Source organism: Macaca fascicularis, chromosome 7 (assembly GCF_037993035.2).
Source record: "Macaca fascicularis isolate 582-1 chromosome 7, T2T-MFA8v1.1".
In the NCBI taxonomy this organism is placed as follows: domain Eukaryota; kingdom Metazoa; phylum Chordata; class Mammalia; order Primates; family Cercopithecidae; genus Macaca; species Macaca fascicularis.
In genome coordinates, this window is record NC_088381.1 from 73,781,246 (window position 1) to 73,802,041 (window position 20,796).

At 51.7% G+C, this 20,796-nt stretch overlaps 2 protein-coding genes and 1 non-coding gene across 17 annotated transcripts in view; 2 read left to right on the forward strand and 1 right to left on the reverse strand.

The window, feature by feature from the left end:
- The window catches only part of FANCI (FA complementation group I), an 81,655-nt gene extending 80,771 nt beyond the window's left edge, over positions 1-884 (forward strand). For all 11 annotated transcript variants that reach the window (XM_073996682.1, XM_065548397.1, XM_045395971.2 and 8 more), the window contains one exon: positions 157-884. In XM_073996682.1, coding sequence (XP_073852783.1) covers positions 157-219 — 63 coding nt within the window. In that variant the 3' untranslated portion in view covers positions 220-884. The remainder of the gene's footprint in view (positions 1-156) is intronic.
- POLG (DNA polymerase gamma, catalytic subunit) lies at positions 58-18,282 on the reverse strand. 5 transcript variants are annotated; one of them, XR_012415341.1, is made up of 23 exons: positions 18,106-18,282; positions 16,552-17,339; positions 13,560-13,752; positions 12,423-12,590; positions 12,158-12,304; positions 11,929-12,008; positions 10,631-10,813; positions 10,376-10,527; positions 10,075-10,201; positions 8,915-9,151; positions 7,830-7,950; positions 7,536-7,622; positions 7,120-7,268; positions 6,500-6,660; positions 5,725-5,778; positions 5,503-5,620; positions 4,866-5,001; positions 4,503-4,749; positions 2,971-3,093; positions 2,674-2,842; positions 2,277-2,485; positions 1,129-1,289; positions 58-587 (listed from the first exon to the last, which is right to left on the reverse strand). XR_012415341.1 is itself a non-coding variant. In XM_005560465.4 (23 exons), the coding sequence occupies exons 2-23, from the start codon at positions 17,178-17,180 to the stop codon at positions 511-513; spliced, it is 3,687 nt and encodes a 1,228-aa protein (XP_005560522.1). In that variant the 5' UTR covers positions 17,181-17,339; positions 18,106-18,282; the 3' UTR covers positions 58-510. The 5 variants fall into 5 exon arrangements, 2 of the variants coding, with proteins under 2 accessions (XP_005560522.1, XP_005560523.1); XM_005560465.4 differs by having other exon boundaries at positions 7,120-7,227; XR_012415340.1 differs by lacking the exon at positions 6,500-6,660 and having other exon boundaries at positions 7,120-7,227.
- Positions 18,283-18,506: 224 nt separating this feature from the next.
- TRNAR-UCG (transfer RNA arginine (anticodon UCG)) lies at positions 18,507-18,579 on the forward strand. Its single transcript has one exon. It is a non-coding gene; the product is annotated as a tRNA-Arg (tRNA).
- Positions 18,580-20,796: the final 2,217 nt, after the last annotated feature.

Consider the following 20,796-nt stretch of genomic DNA (forward strand, 5'->3'; position numbering starts at 1 on the left):
TTCAACATAATTACCTCCTGTGAGTGGGAAAGGGGGGAAAGCATGAGTAACACAGGCTTTGATGAGAAGATAGATTTTTTTTTTTCTTCTTCTTTTTATTTCCACTGCTTTGGAGCAGGTTTATCACGTTAGAGCATTACTTCTTTTCCCTTCTAGGGCACTGCATCAGAGCATGGTGAACAGAACAAAGAACCAGCCAAGAAGAAAAGGAAAAAATAAATGAAATGCCTGAGTTAATGTGAACTTTGGGGCTTCTGCTTCGTTTTTACCCAACAAGCAACAATGCCCCTTGTCCTACAGCCCACACCGATGTTGGCATCTTAGTTCTGAACCCACTGAATTCAACTGCACCTTCAGTTAGAAGGAATCTTCTTGGCAGGTCCTGCTACTGAAAAATGGCTGGCCTTAGGCAAGCCCTTTTGCAAAAAGCACAGCTGAAAGCCTGAGTTTGGGAGCCTGCACCGCCCCGACGAAGCTCCATGGGAGCAAATACAGAGCCTCCAGGCAGTGCTATGGTCCAGGCTGGCTTCGTTTTTCCAAGGAGCCTTTGGTGAGTTCAATTATCTGGTAAATATCCAGCGCTTCACCTGAAAAATAGTGCAAATTGGTTAGGATGCCACCTCAATAACTGTAACTGAGAGCTCAGAAGTGAGCAAAGGAGCTTAATGCTAAGGTCAAAAAGGAGAGTGAAAGGTTGAGAACAATTGTCACGAATGGTAATGTTACATGTTAGAAGGGTCTGTTTTCTTTTTATATAAAATAAGTCTGTCTTAGATACATTTTAAATAGAAAATAAGCTTTCTGATTTGTTTGGTATTTAAAGCACAGTTTGTTTTTCTGTCATTTAAGAATGCACTCTCTAGAATAAATCCTCTTTAAACATTTCTGCTGTGGTTGAAGTAGGGGACAGGTACAGGTAGAATATTTGAAGCTCTGCTGTCTTCATTTTTGAAACATCATGTCACATTCACTGTGGATACAGGGCACCTTCTAAACTGAAATTAGCCTAGAATATAGCATGAATCAAGAGGGTGATCTCTGGGGCCCCAAGCTTCCTGTTCTCCAAAACCCACTTGCTAGTCCACCTCAGATCCTATTTGTAACGAGGAACAAATGCGTTGTGCTCACCCTGGGGAATCCCGTATCTCCTTTCCATCCCAGTTGGGTTGGAAGGGGTTTTACAATCCATGGTCACTTCCTTCCTGAGGCACCGGTCAATATCAACTGCACTGAAAAAGGCGACTGACTGGGGCAAGTCATTCAGACCCAGCTTGTAGGCAAACATGCACCTGAAAGAGACCCAATCTCCCCTCACAGTCATGCCCCTCCTGTGAACACAGACGCATCACTCCTGGAACAATGACCCCACACCCCTCAGAGCAGGGCTTCCCCTGGTCCAACACCCCATCTGTTCACTTAGCTAAGTCAAGAAAGGTGAAGGTCCACCACTGTCTTCCATCCAGCAGCCTAACCTCCCACTGAGATGCTGAAATGCAATTATGGACTCAACACACTGTTTTTTTTTTTCCAGTTTGGTACATTTTATTAATATACGAAATCACTTCCAATTGGGCCAGAGTTTGAAGCATAAATGAGGACTTTTAGCTTTGTTAAGCATAACCCCCCGGAGATGATTAAGAGGGCAACGGGAACAATGTTGAATATTGTAAACGTCTCTTATTTACCCAATAATCAGGATAGATCATGGTTCCCAAACTGGTTCTGATTGGCAGATCAACATGGAACGGTAATATCATTTAATTCATCTATAAGAACTAGGAATTTTACTACAAGAAAATACAACTCAATATATAAAATATGTAAGATATTTTAAAAAATCACATTTGAGTGTCCCCATTAACAATGTTTTCTGTTAGCAGTCAAGTAACAAACTTTTGGCACTTAAGAAAGGAAACATTTATGGGAGAAAGAAAAACGTCTCAATTTTCTATGAAATGAGAAAAGGCTTCTGTCATTTGATTTTCAAAATAGAAAAGTGTGAGTACCACCCTTTGGAATAATTCCCCTAACCTCACAGCTTCCTCAATGATCAGTCTTGGTATTTGACATTTTCAAACCCAAGAACTCTTTTTTTAAAAATTCAGGCTAGTCTTTTTAGGACTTCTATAACTTTTTAAAAATTAGAAATAAGAAGATGAAACATTCACTTCTAGGGGGATGAAAACTCAAAACTGCCCAGTCTGGCCCAAGAAGCGCTCACCCAAAGCCCCACATAGGAGCACATGGCCAGGCTAGAGGCCATGGGCCCTGCATACCTGGTCAAGAGGTTGGTGATCTGCAGGGCCAGGGCAGCACGGTAGCGGTCCTCCTCCCGCACCAGGTAGCGAACTTCGTCATGGATGCTGATGCAGAAGCGCCCATCTATGGCAAACTCTTCAAACAGCCACTTCATGGCCACAAGCATGAGGTGTAAGTAGTCAACAGCAGAGCTCTGTACCACCCAATTCACACGGCTGGTCATAAACTGGGGAGGGAAGGTGGGCACAGGTGAGAGGGGCTATGCTACATACCAATTAACTCTAGGGTAGAAGCCCCAAGAGAAGCTTCACTCTGGCCCTACCTACGAACATCGGTAAGGTCCACAGGGAGCCTGTGCCCTGCCCTGCCCTCCCCGGGGGCCCCTCTACCTATGCTCCAAAGGTAGCAAGATACCTCTCCCTGGACAGCCGAGGGCTCCAGGGCTCGGCTGATGCGGCAGCCCAGCACCGGGGTACGTGGTATGTCAGACGTAGCAATGCTCTCAAGCTTATTGAACATTTCTGACTCTGTGCCCCCCTTCCATGCCCGTTCAGCAATCACCTCCCACTTCTTCCGGTGTGACCTAAGGGACCAGAAACAGAGGGCAGACTCTGTCTTTCAGCATCTCAAAGCTGAAAAACAAAGCATCCAAGCTCTTCTGGGGCAAGCCCAGACCCCTCCCTCCATCCTTAACACAAAGAAGGTCCTTACTTTCTTGCAGCTTCTCTCTGGACCTTGCGCAGATCCTGCAGGGAAATCCAGCCACCCTCAGTCCTGTCCACTGGGAGGTGCAACTCCCTCACCAGCCACTCGCCCTCATCCGACAGCCGATACCTGGGGGCAGCGTTGTTATCACCATCATTCCACAGGAGTGCTTCCTGTGTCACACCTAGTGCCTTGGCGTGGAATGTTCACATCACTTCAACTTTCAAAAACACTGGCATCATGCCAGTCCCCTAAAGGCTTTTATTCAGAGGAAGAAACAGGCTCAGAGAGGCTAAGTGCCTTGCCTAGGATCACGGAGCTAGAAAGAGATGCAGCCCAGGCTTTTGTAGCTCCAAAGCCTGGGACACCCCATGGTAGCCCAATAAAGGACAAAGACTCCAGCACACAAACAACCACTATTCCTACTGTCCTGTTTCTTTAGACACTGAATTGCCCAATGACCAACACGGGCCTTATATTCAGGAGGCAGCAAGGACCATCACTCTAGATTTGGGGGGATGGGGTAAGAATACGCTACCCTGAAGGGGAGGGGGCATTTGTTGAAGCAGAAAACACAACAGCCAGGCCTGGCTTACCCTTCTCAACTGCCACAACCCTAGACAACTCAGCTTCCATCTAACCTGCAGATTTCACAAGGCTTGTTGCCTGAAGGCTCCAGAGACCCGTCACTCACTTGTATAAACGGCTTCCCTACCACCTGCGCCCGCAGTCCAAACTCCTGTGACACTTTCGAAGGTGTCCACAACTAAAGCCCCACCACCTTTCTTGCCTCTACCAGCACACGCTGTTCACGGTATGAGCCTTAGCCAACCTCACTTTATCCACTGGATGATACTCAGCTCCCCTTTCCTGCATTTACAGTCATCAACCACTATATCATTTATCACATACTTAACTTTTAGTTGTTCATAAGAAAGTTTCCACAATGAGCCAGCTAATTAAATGTGGACAGTGTATTGTACCTCAGGAAGTTGTACCTCTCTTCCCTCACACTTTTGGAACCCTCCAGAGTCTGCTAAGGCCCTGAGCACACAGTATGCAGTACTATGAAAGGAAACAAATTGGAGAGCTAGGCTAAGTAACCTGGAGGCCTGGTAATGCTTTCTCCTGTATCAACATCAGCCTACATGCTCCAGTTTGCCACAGCGCCCTCCTGTCAACTCCTGTCTTCCACCCACTCCATTTGCTTTCATTCCCTGTAGGCATCTGAGTTTGCAACCCCTGTATTATTGATTATGCGGCATAATCAGAATTGTCAAGAGGCTACCACTTGGTGACAGTAAACCAAAAGTATAGCTTTACTCCCATGAGGAAAAACTGTTTAAGGCTGACCATAAAGCAAGCAAATATCACAACAGGACAAATCATCCTGGAACTAGGTTACACAGTTGTGGAAGGAGAGGGGCTAGGTGAGGGTTCAAGTAATGGGCACGAGATAGAACAGATGGGAATACTAAAGGACAGTAAAGCAGGCCTCAGGTCCTGGGTGTTAAAGTGGATGGGAGAGGGACCCTCACCAGCGGAGGCCCTTGGTGACGGCGTACATCTGCTGGGCCTTCTCAGCTGCCTCCTGCTGCGTGAGCCGGTGGTTAAACTGCATTAGTAAGCGCTCAGCAAAGGGCTGCCCAGCCCCATAGATGCGGCCGTAGTTGAAGACTTTGGCATGCTCACGGCTGATGCCCACGGTAGTGGCTGTCTTACTGTGTAGATCAGTGCCCCTGCTCTTCCTGCCCTGCAGTGTCATCCATCCAAAGGCTGTGCAGCCTGGAAGATAAGCAGGAGTGAGAAAAGAAACTCAGGAACATTCTGCCCAATGTTCATCAGAACTGTCAATATGCTACCTGAGGGGCTGGGCTGCCCCAACCCCGGCTCCTGCTCACCATGCATGCCGGCAAAGTGGGCGTCTCCAAGCACAGCTGCAATCCACAGCTCTTGAGAGTCCACATCAGCACCCACAAGGGTGTAGCCAGGTGGGGCCTGCACCATGGCTTTCAACTCACTGCCTACTCGGTCAGGCTGTGGGAAGAGTGAGATACCCAAATGAGACTCCTCCTACCCTATTCCTGGAGCCAGAGTTGACTGAGAGCCTTTCCTAAGGGAATGGCTTTAGAGAATGCCAGACAGCACTGGTGAAACTCCACAGTTCTATAGACAGCCACCTATCAGCAATTGGGGTGACAGGTAAAGAATCTACTCTATGCCTAGCGCTATGCCAGACCCCTCACCTACATGGTCCCATCTAAATTCCATGAGAGCTGTAGCTATTACGCCTGTCATTGGCCAGGAGCAGGTGCCCAAAACACATTTACTGAAGGAGTGGACAGGAATCATGAAGCCAGATTTTCCTGTCTTCCATCCACTCCAAGATCTGGGTCAGGCAGTGAACTAGAGTCCTGCCTGACCCAGATCACAGGATCCTTTTCATGCTCCTCGCTAAATACCTAAAGGCCCTCAGAGCTGAGTTTCTACAGACCTGGGAGAGGAAGAGCAGGGGCCAGAGGTGCAGATGACACATACCCGGGCATTGCTGGCAGTGAGCCACGTGGGCTCCACAGCTCGGCGAGTGATGGTGCCGGCAGTCACCACTTGGGGCAGGATGGCCCCATAGAGGCCTTCCTCATCATAGTCGGGGTGCCTGGTGGGGTGCAGGGGAAGGAAATGGGTCTTAGTTGCTTTGGCCCTAGGACCTACCACCTCACCTCAGTTCTCCTATCCCTACAACCACTCAGCAGACCATACCTGATCACAGCACGGGGCAGAGCTGACCTGGGCAGCCACACCACCATCTGGGAGCTGTAGGGACAAAGTGAAGCTCAGCACAGCCATGGGAAGCAGAATCTATCCCGCATCCCACCATGGCCCTCACCTGCCCACCTCCTGGACTGCTATACTCCTACCCAGCCTCACTAACTGGACTCAACGTGAGCCCTGGCTCAGCCAAGGCCTGGGGCCCTGTGATACACCAGTCAAGAGCATAAGCCATCTGGGAACCGGCCAGACCTCTGAGTGAGCTCCTCCTCCTCTCTGGGGGGCATCCATGAGGCACTCCTTCCACCACTACCTCTTCCTACACACAGGCAGACTTCATCATCCCAAAACCCACTCTGCTCACCAGAGAGTGCTGGTGGCCACAATCACCTTGGAAATGGCCTTCAAGATGAATACATTTGCCATTCCAGACTACAAGACCCAGCTCCCAGCCCCCAACAGGGCTTATAGGCCACCAGCTCTCCATGGTCCTCAGCCATATCCCATGGCTCCGGCAGTTACACCAAGAGGTTCTGTTGGGAGCTACGAAGGGCTCTCATGGTCCTACAGCACCATTCTTTTTACGTTAACAGGGAAACTGAAGCTAGAGGGGAGACTTGCCCAAGGTCCATGGCACCAGGACCAAAAGTAGCTAGGCCTCTGGACCACAGCTAGGCTGGCCCTCTGGGAATCCAAGGTTAGTCAGAGGTCCCTGGGTGGGACGAGGGGGGAAAGGCGTCCCAGGACTCCTCCCATGGTGGCCCACCTGATACGTTTATGGGCGTTCCTCCAGAAAGAAATCATTTTGTTGATTTCCAGAGCACGGGGCCCACTGGCACCTCCTGGGCCAGCCTGCAGGGTGCCATCCTCCATCTTGGGCAGGAAGTCCTTGGCAAAGGGGCTTCCCACATTACAGCTATTACCATCCTGGACAGAGCAAAGGAAGCAGGGGCTGGAGGCAGGTGGCAGACCCCTGGGTGGGGAACCAATGTGAGCACCTGCACTTCTCCCAACACTGAGCTCAGAACCTCAGCAGTCTGAGGCAAATCCCTGATTGCATCACACACGCACACACACACACAAACGTGCGCGCGCACACATGCGCACACACACGCCCCCAGGACACACAGACACAAGCAAACCTGGCTCCCCACATAGTGACAAATCGGCAGAATCTATCACGTACCAGATGTACCCCCTGCCACCCAACTTTCATTAGAAAAACAAAAGCCGAGACATGACAGTATGTGCCTGAAATCACACTCTGTCCCACTACTAGTCATTCCCACAAAAAGGACAGTCTCAGGTGTGTCACTCTGAAGGCCTGCTGTGGGCCTTGAGCAGAGTGAGGACACACCACAGGACAGGCCATGACCCAGGACACACCTTGTGAGGCAGCTTGAAAAACCAGCAGCCAGGGATGTCCACATCGTTGTAAGGTCCATTGCCATGGTGATAGTTGGGCTGGCTGTCCTTGGGGCCGCCAGGGGCAGTCTGTGGGGGCCACACACCTAGATCAGGCCCTGCTCCAGCACCTGCATTCAGCAAGGGCCAGGGGGTAGGGAGTGGGAAAAGGGCCTGAAACTGTCGTCATCGGCTGGGAAATGACAAGATGGCCATGAGGTCTCACTCAGGCTTTCTCCTTGTCCTCCAACATGTGTGGGGCCTCCCAGGGACAGGGTGGCATCTCCAACCCCCCCTAAGACCTAGGGAACTCTGGCTGGGAAGAACTACATGGGCAAGAGGAAGCCCTTTCCACCCAGCACCCACCCAGAGAACCCCTGAGCAGGCACACTGCTCACCAGAGCTAGCGGTTGACCTGGCACTGCAGCTCGCAAGTTCTCCATCTTGGCCTCAGCCTCCACTTCTAAGTAATCCAGTTCTTCTACCTGGAGTGGTCCAAGGACCAAGAGAGTGAAGCAGGGGACTGGGTAGGTCCCAATCCACCAGCCCCTCCCTGCATGGTACTCAGACACCGCAGGTCAGTCTGGGGTGAGCCACCAGTGCCAGCCTCCCACCCAAAAAGGCTGCTCCTTCCCTGGGTGGAATACAGAGACCTCCCCTCCCCAAAGCTCAGGTTCAGAGCCTGCCCTCACCGTTTGCCATATGGCACTATTGTCAGTGAGCAGGAACTCCTCAGCCAGGCCGGCCTCCTGAGGCGTTAGCTGCTGCTTCCCCTGTTCGAGACAGTGCTTCCTGTACAGGGACTCGATGGCTCTGGGCAGAGAACAGCAGCAGCAGCCTCTGATTACCATATGCCCACTGTGGGCCAGGCAGCTTGCTGGTGCCTTCCACAATTCTCTGTTTAGTCCTCAGAATCAGCTCTGAGGCAGAACCAGACAGCACTTTCCCCAGGTTTTAGACAGGATTTGACAAACTAAAAATGACAGCACCCTGGCAGCAGGCTGGGGTTCGAGGCCTTGTCTCACTCAAATCCAAGTTCCTCTTACACTACAGAACTGCCGCCTCGAGAAGTTCTGAGCGCACAGCAAGAGGACAGGACCCAGGGCCCAGCTGCAGGCTGGCTCCTGCCAGCTCACCTACCATTGGGCTCAAAGGAACAAGGCCAGTCTTACCCCTTTTGTCCCAAGGCCCTGCAAGAGACTCAGGCTGCCCTGAAAAGCCAGGACTCTTAATTCTGGGCCACTGTAAGTTTCTCCCCAACACCTGCTTGTCTAAAGCTCAGGTTCTGTGATCTTAAACAAGTCAACCGAGCCTTTGTCAACTACAACATGGGGATAATCATTCTAGCTCATGGGGCTCCTTGGGGAACAAATGAGGGAAGCACTGCTTGGCCCATAATTATCACTCGAATTACATATACATTTTTTAAAAAGCCCATCTCCCTGCTACTTGTAACAGCCCTCTGCATGTTCCTGTGAAGGCAGCTGTGCTGCCAGGCCCAAGAGGAAGGCCTTTAGTCCTCCCCACTCTGAACATCTCAACGTACTCCCTTCCCAGGGCCTCTGAGATCCAGAGGGTAAGGGTAGCCATGGAAAAAAAAACCACGAACCCAGACGCCTTTTTGTGTGTGTTTTTTTTTTAATTTTTTCCTTTTTTGTTTTCCCTTCTTCTGAACCCAGACTCTTAAACCCAAACTCTTTCCACTAGCCTGAGCTGACCAGCCAGGGGAAGGGGTTCCTGGGCTCCAGCCCCTTCCTCCCCTGGGCCTGAGCCTTACCTGTAGGGGCAGACCACCCCAGCTGATTCCAGGGTGGTACCTGTCGGGAGCTTGGCCAGGTTGTCCCGCCGCCCAGGCACCAGGTAGCCCCAGCCATGACGCTCTGAGTAGTGCAGAGGGAAGCCATCCCAGGTCAGTGCCATGAGTTTAGGTGTGACCCGCATCTGCAGGCTGAGAAGGCTGGGGCCTGGGGTCCATGCGGGGTCGTCTAGCCGGGGACAGAGCTTCCGGTACCATCTACGTCCCACCAGGAAGACAGCAGTGTCACAATGGTAAGGGCAGTTGTTGGGGGGAAGGTTCTCTCTCCCACAATGTGCCCCACCCACCCTCCAAAGCCCTGGGGCTTTCTGGTGACCCCGGCCTACAGCCACCATCCCCTCCTCTGGGATGCTTTAGCCAGGACCCCCATGGAATCCTCTAGAAGAATATTTCAAAAGCAAAGACACTAAGTCAGTCCCACTGCACTAGTCAGAAACCAGGACACAAAAGCATACCCTGGCCCAGGGCAGGGCTCCTTCCTAAGCTCCATTTCATTCAGTGTAACTGACCAGAGGAGGGAGCTCATCTGCCCTCCCCACTCCTCTAGAGAAACACCAGTCCTTCTGGGTGCTCTCTTGCAGGCTATTCACCAGAGTTGAGCCCAGGGTGAAGCTAGGAAGGCACTCAGGACACTTGCTCTCAGGGTCATGCAAGTGCAAAGTTGGCACCCTGCTGCTCACCCTGGCTGCCCTTTTTCTCATCTCTGCCACCCTATGAGGCTCAAAGGAAAGGGCACCTTCTCAAGAAAGGCTTCTTGATTTATTTCCCCAGGCAGAGTCAGAACTACCTATGGACACTAGCTGCACTAGCTGGTCTACATGCCTGGCTTCTCCTAGAAAAAAGGAACTACTGGAAAGGAGGAGCTATGTTCCACTCTGTACACCCAGTGGCTGCCACGGGCCAGTGCACAGCAGGTGCTCAGAACAGTGCTGAATGAGTCCAGTAAGCCAGTCCAGAGTGAGCAAATGAGAACAGGACTGGAAGACAGTGTGAATGAATGGCAGCAGGTCAATAAGTACACATGTGCATGATGCCTCTGTGCCAGAACCCAGACCAGGTCTGTCCTGAGAATGGTGCAAGGGTGGACTCTAGATACACTGCTGGGGGTGGGCTGGGCTCACCCAGGGTGTCCAGGAAGGTGCTGGGGCCGCTTGGGCAGGAGCTCTGTGGTCCCCTTCAGCTTCTGCAAGCAGGCACGGGCCATGACATCTTGTTGAAACTCCTCCTCCTCACTGCGGGGGCCGAGGTCTGTGAGGGTGGGGGAAGACAATCAGGAGCAGGAGAAGGAACTCTCAGTAAGACCTGCTCCCACCCGCTCATCTCCAGAAGGCTGGAGCAACCCTTTCCAAGGACCCCTTCAATCACAGGACCTTCCCAGCAACAACCCCTACCCTACCTCTACCTCCTGCCCATGCTCCCCACCTTCCTGATCCATGGGATCACCAGGGGCCCCAGCCCCATCGATGGGCAACTTGCTGGCTGTGGCTGGCTCCTTCTTCACCTTCTTAGCTTTCTTCTGCTTAAATTCTTGCAGGTCCCACTCCAGGTCCCAGAGCCAGGGGTCTTCTTTGTACCTACAGAGTCAGTCCACTAGGGCAGGGCTAAGGCTAAGCCAAAGGCTAGGCCACCCACTTGCCAGACCCCTGCCTAGATCCTGCCCACCCAAGGCCTGGCTACCTCTCTCCTGAGAGCAGCTGGCAGGCGTCGTTGGCCAGGTCCATCAACGACTTCTTCATCTCCCGCTGGAGCTCCTCATAAGTGCCCTGTGCCTCTGCCAGGTAACGCTCCCAGTTCTGGTTGACAGGCAGGTAGGAGACACCCATCTCCAGCATGCCAGCCAGAGTCACTGGGTGGGGACACCTTGGAGGCAAACACCAGGAGCTGCCATAAATGACCAGAGGAGGCAAGACTTTGGCCCAATCCCTGAGCTGGTTTGGCAAGCCTCAACCGAGCCACCGACATGGCACAGCTCAAAAGTCAAACAGACAAAGCATTAAATCCCAGCTCACTGTTACTCATCCCTGGGTAAGTAACCCCATCTTTTGGAGTCTCAGTTCTTTCATCTATAAAATGGGAACAATATCATCCCATCCTCAGGGGTAATGTGGGAAATATAGATGGCAAAAGTGAAAATGGCTGCCACACATGGAGTAATGACTGTGTGCCAGGCACTGTGCTAATAATCCCATACATGAAAAACATCATGCCTGAACCTCACAACTTGGGTGGTAAAATACAGTTGACCTTTAAACAACACAGGTCTGGATCGCGCAAGTTCACTTACACACTTACTTTCTTCTGCCTTAGCCACCTGAGACAGCAAGCCCCACCCCCCTCCTCCTCAGCCTACTCAACGTGAAGGACAGAGATCTTTATGATGATCCACTTCCACCTAATGAATGGTAAACACATTTTCTCCTCATGATTTTCTTAATACATTTTCTCTTCTCTCGCTTACTTTAAGAATATAGCATATAATACATATAACATACAAAATATGTATTATGTTATCAGTAAAGCTTCTAGCCAACAGTAAGCTATTAGTAGTTAAGCTTTGGGTCAAAAGTTCTAGCCAAATTTTCTTCCCTTCTTTCTTCTTTCAGTATCTTTGGTACAAATATACCTGAATTTTCAGCTACACAAGGGTCACTTCATAAGACGGACTCATTAATAAACACAAGCATGATGTACATGAAGCCCTTGGTTAAGGAGCTAGTTCAGAGAAGGTGCATAGTAAACCAGCACCATGCACATGAAACACAAGCACAACTCCATGGCCCTCCCCTTCAGGGCCTCTGTAGAAATCCAGAGTCCAGGGCCCAGATGGACACCACTGGACAGAAGGGCTCCATTCTTTCAGCCTGGAAAAGCTAAGGTCCCCAACCTGAGATAGAACCAGCGCCACCTGATTACAGCAGGCCTGGGTACCAGGAACCCACTGACCCCCAAAGATTCCCACATGGGCTCCCCCTCACCTCTCCAAGAAGAGCGGTAGCTGCTGCTGGAAAACCTCATGGGTGGCCCACACGTCCTGGGCACAGTACTGCATCAGGTCCTGGCACAAGATGACAGGAAGGCGCAAGGTGGGCAGCCATCCCATTACCACCACCAGGTCTCAGGGTCAGGCCTGGCAGTTGTATCTCCCCAAGCGCAGCTAAGGGTGTGTCACAGCCCATCTCCCGAGAGCCCCTTCTAGCACCATACCTGGAAGTTCTCACGAATGTCCTTCATGGTACCCTTCACGAACAGTTCTCGAGGCTCCTTCTCTAAGGGAGGCCCCCCTACATAAAGTCTGTGCACCTCTGCCAGACTGTTGACACTGCTGATGTCCAGCCAGTCCCAGGATGAGATCTGGGGAACCAGAGCAAGGGACACGGCAGATCAGCTTGGCCTCGGGTCAGACGGGCTGGTGAGGGGGGTCCCAAGCACTATGCTACTATGCTCCTGCCCACTGGCAGTGTGCTCTCACCGCTGGGCCTCTTCGGGCTTTCCTCTGGGACTTCTGGCCTTGCTTTGTGGAGCCCTGGACCTTGTGCTTGCCCTGCTTGGCTGCTATCCACAGACTGCGCTGGAAGCTACTTAGCCCTGAGATGGCCATGTGCATGCTCATGGTGTCCAGGAAACGCATGTGGGAACCCTGAGGAAGAGAAGGAGGAAAGGGAAGGGAAGGAGGGAGGCTGCAACTGTGGGGCCAGCCCACCACTGCTTAGTGGTGTAGACCTCCAGCCCCACCTCAGCTCCTCAAACAGCCTCCCCTCCCAGCACACAGCCTCCAGCACAAAATACAGAATCCTCATGTTTGTTCACGCCTGCCCCATCACCTTTAAGGGGCCTGCCTTCCCAAATCCTAGCCACCCTTTAAGATGCAGGCCTGGCTCAAACCCAACGTGCAAGTCCTTCCCAGCTTCCAGTAGTAGCTCTGAGCAATGTAGATACAGAGTGGCCAAAACAAAGCCTTCAGGGCTATCTAGTCTGGCCCCAACCCTGCCACTCATAAGCTCTGTGGCCCTGGGCATGTCAACAAGGCTGTCTGAGCCTCAGCACCCTCAGCTATAGGCTAAGGTTGCTCTCCCCCGCCCGACCTGTCTCCTAGGGCTGCTGTGAAGATACAATGAAAAAACACTTCATAAAATTAAGAATTGCCACTACTATACACCAGGCAGAGTACTGAGTGTTTGACATGCAGGCATTGTTCCAACCCTCCTATTAATCCTATGAGATTTATGTTATCTCTGCCTTTTTATAAAAAAAAGGAAACTAAGACTTAGAGATGTTAAGGACCTCATAATAGTCATCAGTGGTTAAGGCAGGAAATGAGCCCAGGCTGTGGCTCAAAACCTTTAAGATCCATGCTAAGCTCTAAAATGCCACAGAGATAAAGGCCATTATTACTTTGTGACAACTTAGGTCCTATACCAGGCTTTCCCGGGGACATAAACAGCTAGGCACAGGGACCAGAGGCACAGCTGGTCAACAGATGGGCCTTGTGGCTTCAGCAAAGGCAATAGAGACACTTGCCAAGCAAGCAGTGCCTTCCCTAACCACTGAGATTCGGGCTCCTGGCCCATCCCATGCCAGAACCTGTAGCTGGCCCCAGGAACCTTACCTGGATCAGGTACTGCTCCCTGATATGAGCTCGGTCAAAGGAAACATTGTGCCCCACCACTAACTGCTCCTGCCAATCTCTCTGGGTGGGGCTGGCACCAGCAGGGACCTCCAGGGGGATGAGGTCAGCCGGCGACAGCTGGCTGGTCCAAGAGTAACGCTCTTCCACCAGCCGCCGGCTGCACCAGGAATACCTGAGGGAGGCGAGAGGCAGGCAGGTTCACCATGGAGACATTAAACTTCCACTCCACAACACCCACTGCACACCTACCACTACATGCCAGATGGCGTACTGGCAGCTGGGGACACAAGTGAGACCAAAGGGTGCTCCTAACTCAGCTACAGGTCAGGTGTAGCAGGGTGGGTGTGTGTGCTGGTGGGCAAGAGCTACAAAAGCTTCTTTAAACTTCTGCACATAAAAATGGAACTACTGGGCTATTAGACCTACACGCAGGTATTATATTACAGTCTGGGCCATCAAGGTGTTTGCTAGACCTAGTGTTCACTAAGTCTACATCTAGCTCTGAGGTTTTATGAACATTATCAACCCCTTGTTGTCTATAGGCACAAACCAGCTACTGTTCAAAGTGCTAGTAAAGGAGATAGACAGTAACAGAACCAAAAGTGGAGTTTTTTTTAATTGAATTGGTAAAAAAAAAAAAAAAAAAAAAAGACATATACTGCACACATGTACAGGATGAATCATCTCATGGCTGAAAAGATTCTGGGGGACAAAGAACAAATCACACACCTTGGAGAATCTCACCCTCAGTGAGAGACCAGGGAAAGTGCCAGAATGAGAAAATGTATGCGCATGTGATAAGGTGGGGGTGGGAGGATAAGGGATGAGTGCGGCCTGTTGGGGGCCTGACACTAATTCAGTAAAAGGCTGCAGTTTGCTCAAGATCCACAAGGCTAGGTGTAGGGGAATGGCCACTGAGGAAATGCCTGTTGCAAGCCACAGATTGTTCTCAACAGTCAAGGCCCACTCAGCATCAAAGTGAGTGACGAGGCCATGTGTGGACAACACTGCAGAGAAGGAGCTCCTTGCAACCTTTATGGAATGGAAGAGGGAGTATCTGCCTCAACAGATTCAACACATATAAAACTAATTTCTTTCAAAGAGAAAGCAAGAGGGTCCTAGTTTTAAACCTGACAAAATCTAACTCATACTCCAAATGGTGAAAATAAGCCAAGGGACTGAAAGAAATCTCCCCCACCTTTTAATTCAGCATGTCAAAGCCCTTACAACAACAGACAAAAAGGCTAAAGAATGTCAAATAGTTGAGGCCATGGTGATAACAGGGACTTTGGTTACAATAAAAAGCCACATTGGTGTCAAGATGCAGCTCTGCAGCTGTGCATGAAGTCATCTCATTATACACTACTGATTAAAAAGAAGAAAGCCAAATTTAAGATGAGTAGGGATCCATGCCATTAATACTAGTTTTACTGTGAATCTCAGATAAATGTTGATAGCCGGAGTGATGTCCCTCTAGCCTGATGGCCAAAGCCCTTACCAACAGTCTTTGGGAAGAAGCTGCCCTGTGGGAGGCTCATAGCTGACGAAGGCTTCTCCTCCCATTGTAAACTGTGGGATGGTCAGGTACCTAATGTTACTCAGTTAAGGAGCAGGGGCATGCCCAGGTTCAAAGTGGACTGCTATTAGGGCACCATGTGGCACCCACCTCCACCCACCAGTCAGACTCCCAGGAGGAAGGCCCCAGCATGAGCCCAGGCCTTAACAATGACTTCTGCCATCAGGCCAATGCCCTGAGTACCACTGGCAAGAATGGAATGAGAATGAGGGCAGAGCGGGAAGGACAGGGAGGGAAAGGAGAGGTAAAAGGAGAGAAAGGAGGAGGAAGAGAAAAGGGAACTTGAGGTAACTTGGCCAAAAATGACCAACAGATCAAAAAACAAATCTTTCTTGTCACTGATTTCCTAATTTTGTTTCAGCCACCAAAGCCTACTTTATCTTTCCAAATGATGGCCGGTATTCCCCTTTACTTTGACCATCGAGTTACATATTCTAAGTAGTGTGATTCTCATTGTAACTGGAATTCAATCAATGCAGAATCATCTAGTTTTGCTCTTTTCAGCCATTAATGCCTACCTTATCTATTTAGCCATGTTTTCACCATTTTCAACTGCATATTTAACATTTCGCAGCTTTCTTTACAAAGATGTAGCTTCCAATAGGAATAAAGAAACTGCCAACTTTTTTGCTGGCCATGCCTGAAAGCATTAAGGTTGTAAATAGTATTTTAATCCTGGAATGAAGAATAAAAAAAGGGGAGAAACAGTACTGCCATCATTGTTTGAAAAAGAAACCTGGGTAGCACTTAGAAAGTTATTTAAAAAGAAAAGAGAGATTGGATATACTTGTTTGGGACCAAAATGCCTGCTTGGAAGGCTGGGGGCAGGAAGCAATGTTTCTCAACTAGGGGTGGTAAACCAGATGCCGCCTCAAGGGTCCATGTGGAAACGTTGGTGGCTGGGACAGTGGGGAGGGGGGTGTTGGTCTGGCGTTTATGGGAAAGGCCAGGGATGCTAATGTCCTATACTGCCTGGGACAGTCCCACAAAAGGGAGCTTTCTACTGCCCAAAATAATTAATAGCTCCCCAAAAAGAAACACTGTTCAAATGACTTTTCAGACTAACTTCTCATGACGCTATTAGGGGAGGGGGTAAAGGCACCAAATCATGGTGATCTTAAGCGGCCTCCCACAGGTCTCATGTACAGCGCTCTACTGTGATTCTCCGCATGGCCTTTACTGCCTGACATTTACTTGGGTATTTGCTTACTGCCTGTGATCTTCCCACCAGAAAGTGAGTCCCACATAAACAGGGGTCTAGTCCTAATTCACCACATCAGTGCTCCCTACGTGAGCACCCAGCACATTAACAGGACCTCAGTAAATGTTCACTGAAACAAACTATTAAGCTGGGCCCCCATGCCTACTTATGTCCCCAACCCTGCCCCTACTTACCAGGCCGAGGGGGATATGGCCACCGCCAATGTGGGGCAAATTCCCTCTGCCAAGCAGACCTCCACGTCGAACACCAGGGCCCGCTCCTCGGGGATGGCCACGGGTACGGCCTCCCCCTCGGGGCCGTACCGGGTCCAGCCCTCCGCCCAGGCCCAACCCGTGGGCTGCGGGGGCAGCTGGGCCTGCAACAGCGAGTTGGCCGCCTCCAGGTAGGGCAGGCTCTGCTTCTGGGCCAGGAGGCGGAAGTGCTGGTCCAGGTTGTCCCCGTAGAGGGGCGGCAGGCGCAGCTCCACGTCGGGCAAGGGCGCTGCTGGCTGCCCCCAGAGCCCGTGCTTCTGCAGGTGTTCGACGCTGCGGCGCACCGCGGCCTCGCCGGGTATCTCCCCTCCTTGCCCGAAGATTTGCTCGTGCAGCCCTTTCGAGAGCATCTGGATGTGCAACGGGTTGTGCCGCAGCTGCCCGCCCTCCGAGGATGGCACTTGCGGCTGCTGCAGCTGCTGCTGCTGCCGCCGCCGCCCGTCGCTGGGGTCGGACGCGGGGACGGAGCTGGAGACCCAGCGCCCCGGAGCTGGAACCGGCCCTGGCACGACGGTGGCGCCGGCCAACTTCCTCCAGAGCAGGCGGCTCATGGTTGGTGCAGGGACCCCCACGCTGGGAGTCAGAACACCTAGCTTTGGACTCCAGCTTGGCTGCTTTTATTGGCTGGAAGACGCGGAGAGAGACACGTCCTGTCTCTGCTCTCCTGTCAGTGAAATGGGTTTGACCATGCCTGCCTTCCACCCCAAATCCTAAAGGAGACAGATGATATAAAGCGTTATTTTACCATATATGTAAAAGCTGTATTCATAGTCACCATTCCTTGAGCATTTACTGCGTCCCCAGCACTGTGCCAGGCGCCTCCGTTGCATTTTCTGTTAAGCCTCAAAACTTGGGAAACGTCAATACCCCTCCTGGGGGAACCGGGGTCCACGCAGCTTCGTCAGTGGACCCACGTGGGGAAGCCGAAGGCAGCGAGTAAGAGAGCAGTATCTGGAGTAGAGCGACGCGGCTTTGAACCCCGCTTCTGGCTCTCTCGAGCTGTGTGACCTTGGGCAACGCTCCTTAGGCCCTGATATCCTATTCTGTAAAATGGGGTTACGGATTCTGCCTGTCACACAGGGCCGCTGTCCGGAGCACACAGGGCGCCTACGTCTTGCGGCCCTGCTCTTGGCAAGCGCTCCGCAAATGGTGGCTGCCATTAACGCGACCGGCGCGGCCCGAGAGCCTAGCGTCGAGAAGTGCCAGAACCCGGATTCGAACCCGTAGGGTGGGCCGCCGTCCCGTGGGACCTCCACCCACACCCGGACCACGGCCCAGCCGGCCGAGGGCGTCCTGCAGCGGGCGTGGGCGGCCACCCCCGTGCGCCCCGCCGCCCGCCTGCGCCCGGCAGAGGCGCCGCGGTGCGCCCTGGGACTAGCCGCCGCCCTGCTCCGGGCCTCGCTCCCTGACTGGAGAGGGAGGGGCCGCGCTGCCGCTCAGCGACCCAGCCTCCCCGCCGCCGAACCCGCCGGAAACCTCGGTCCGCACGGTGCTTCCTGGTCTGCGGTTCTCCCGACCCCAGGCCCACGGCGCGACGTCCCCCTATGCGCGGCCTACGCAGCCTCGGGGTGGCGTGTGGCCTCCACCCGGCCGGTCCGCTTCGCTAGCAGCAGCAACTTCCCGTCTGCACCCGACTAGGTCCCGCTGCTACCCGAGAGGCAAGCGGGAGACTCCCAGCGCGACCAATAGGAGGGCCGCCAATGGTGCGATCCGCCCGCGGGGGGAGAAAGGGGACTTCTGGGTGGGCTCTCCCTGCGGAACACTGCGAACTAAAGGCCAACCTCCCCCGCTCAAGGAGCAGGTGGGTTGGTCCCGAGCTAGCTGGTGGGCGGAGGTAACATTTTTATGAGTTGCTCAAGGAAGAGTAGGAACCAGGTGGCCGCGTGGCCTAATGGATAAGGCGTCTGACTTCGGATCAGAAGATTGCAGGTTCGAGTCCTGCCGCGGTCGAATGATGGTGTGATGACAAACTTTTAGTTTATTCCCCTTCAGGAACGAAGTATTGAGACGATCTGAATGTAGTTGCCGCCGATTCTCACCGCAATTCAAAGATGTGTGGAACGCGAAGATCAGCGGAAGTGACCACTCCCACCCACCACGCCCACAAGTCCCTGCGAGATTGCCCGCCTACCTGTCTCAGCGGAGGCACATTTCTAAAATGTGCCGGGTCTCACACCCTGTCGCAGGTGGAGGAAAGTGGAGAGGGCGGGGCATCCTATACAGAAATCTCAATTTATACTCAGTTGATGGTTTCCAAGAGTTGGGGCTCGCAGCCGCAAGCGAGGCTCTCTCCCTCGCCCATGCCCCTGCCTCCTCGTCTCCTCGTCCTGAGCAATTCTGATGGGTAAAAACGTTGCCTTCCGTTGAACCTGAATGTGCTGGCAGATGCTAGCCTTCAGCCCACAGCGCGGCTGGACCTTGTCCCCATCCCCGGCTGTTTCCGGTCTCCGTATCCGTCTTCTGTTGCTCCAGGTGCTTCAACAACTCGCAGCGCTCGGTGGTTGGTGAACTGTGGTAAAGTGCACGCAGAATAAGGTCTACGTGATTAACCACCGCCTGAGGGTTGGGGTCTGGAGGCCCAGCTGCACAGATGAAAGGGAGGCTCGGAGACGTTTAGGACCAACCGAGATCACACAGCTGATTAGGAATAAAATTCAGGTCAAGCTGAAAGTCGGCCGCCACCGTCCAGCGTGGATCCCAAGACACCATGAACGGACTTGAGAAATTGACCTTGGCGTTTTTCAGCAGTGGGGTGCAGGGAAACAGTCCTCCGCCGGCCTTGCGGGCTGATGCCGACCCTCACCTGCTCCCGCCACCTGGAGAGGTAGAGAGAAGCCCCGAGCCAAGCAGCATTGAGCTCTAGTCCCTTCTATTTAAATATGAAATATTTTGCATACACTTTTCTAGATGTACTTAATATACACAGTGTTTTAATGTTTGTGGTTTTTTGTTTTGCCAAAAAAAAAAAAAAAACACAATCGGAAATTCATCTCTTTTTTTTTTTCACATAACGGTTGACTTTTACAAAATACTGGAAGGAGAGGCTCTCAGCTTAAATAAGGGAGTCCCTGAACGGGGAAAACATTTTCATCTTGTTTCTTCTAACCGCCTACTGATACTTGGCATTTCCTCCAATTATGAGCACAGGCTGTCAGCCAGCGTGGTATTAACAGTGCCTGTGACTTTGTCCCCTCTAGCGACCACAGATATTTTCATAACGCATTACAGGTGCTGCAGGTTTTTCAAAATTTGTTTGCACTCATCTGTACTTCAAAATAACGGTGGTTACTAGACTGCCGCTAGATCCTGTTAGTTAATAAATTTACCTATTTGTCCTGATATTTCAATACCTTTGATGTTCTTTGTAATCCTGCATGTTTTATGTGCTTAAAAACACTATTCTTCCATATAACCAAAGACTGCCTGTACCCCAAAAACTATTGAGATAAAAATTAATAAAACATATTTCACAGAAAAAAATTAAAAACAGAAAACACTATTCTAGGCCAGGCACAGTGGCTCACGCCTGTAATCCCAACACTTTGGGAGGCTGAGGTGGATGGATTGCCTGAGCTCAAGAGTTCAAGACCAGCCTGGCCAACATGGCGAAACCCCATCTCTACCAAAAAAATACAAAACTTAGCCCAGTGTGGTGGCACACGCCTGTAATCCCAGCGACTCGGGAGGTTGAGGGAGGAGAACCGCTTGAACCCAGGAGGCGAAGTCTGCAGTCAGCCAAGATTGCACCACTGCACTCCGGTCTGGGCAACAGAGTGAGATTCCATCCCCCTGCCCCCACCCAAGAAAAACAACAAAACAAAACAAAATAAAAAACACTATTCTAAGAAGGTGTCTATGACACAAAAAAAGCTAAGAATCCCTGGCCCAACTGTCCACAGGGGCTGCTGTTACCAGTCCTGATTGACCTCCACTGAGATTCAGTCTCAGGAGATGTCCGTCAAGATGCCTGCTCCTCACATAGACTACTTCAGGCTAGCCTAGTGCCCTGGCCCTGGAATTAGAATCTTCAACAAGGACAAAAATGTTTAATACTGATTCCTGCTGAGGGAGGGTACCTGAAGGCCTGCACCCTTCCTGCCAAGTTACACCGTTTCCAGTCCTTTCTGAGCCCAGCTCCTCCACTTCCCCTGCCTCCTTTTCTAGGAG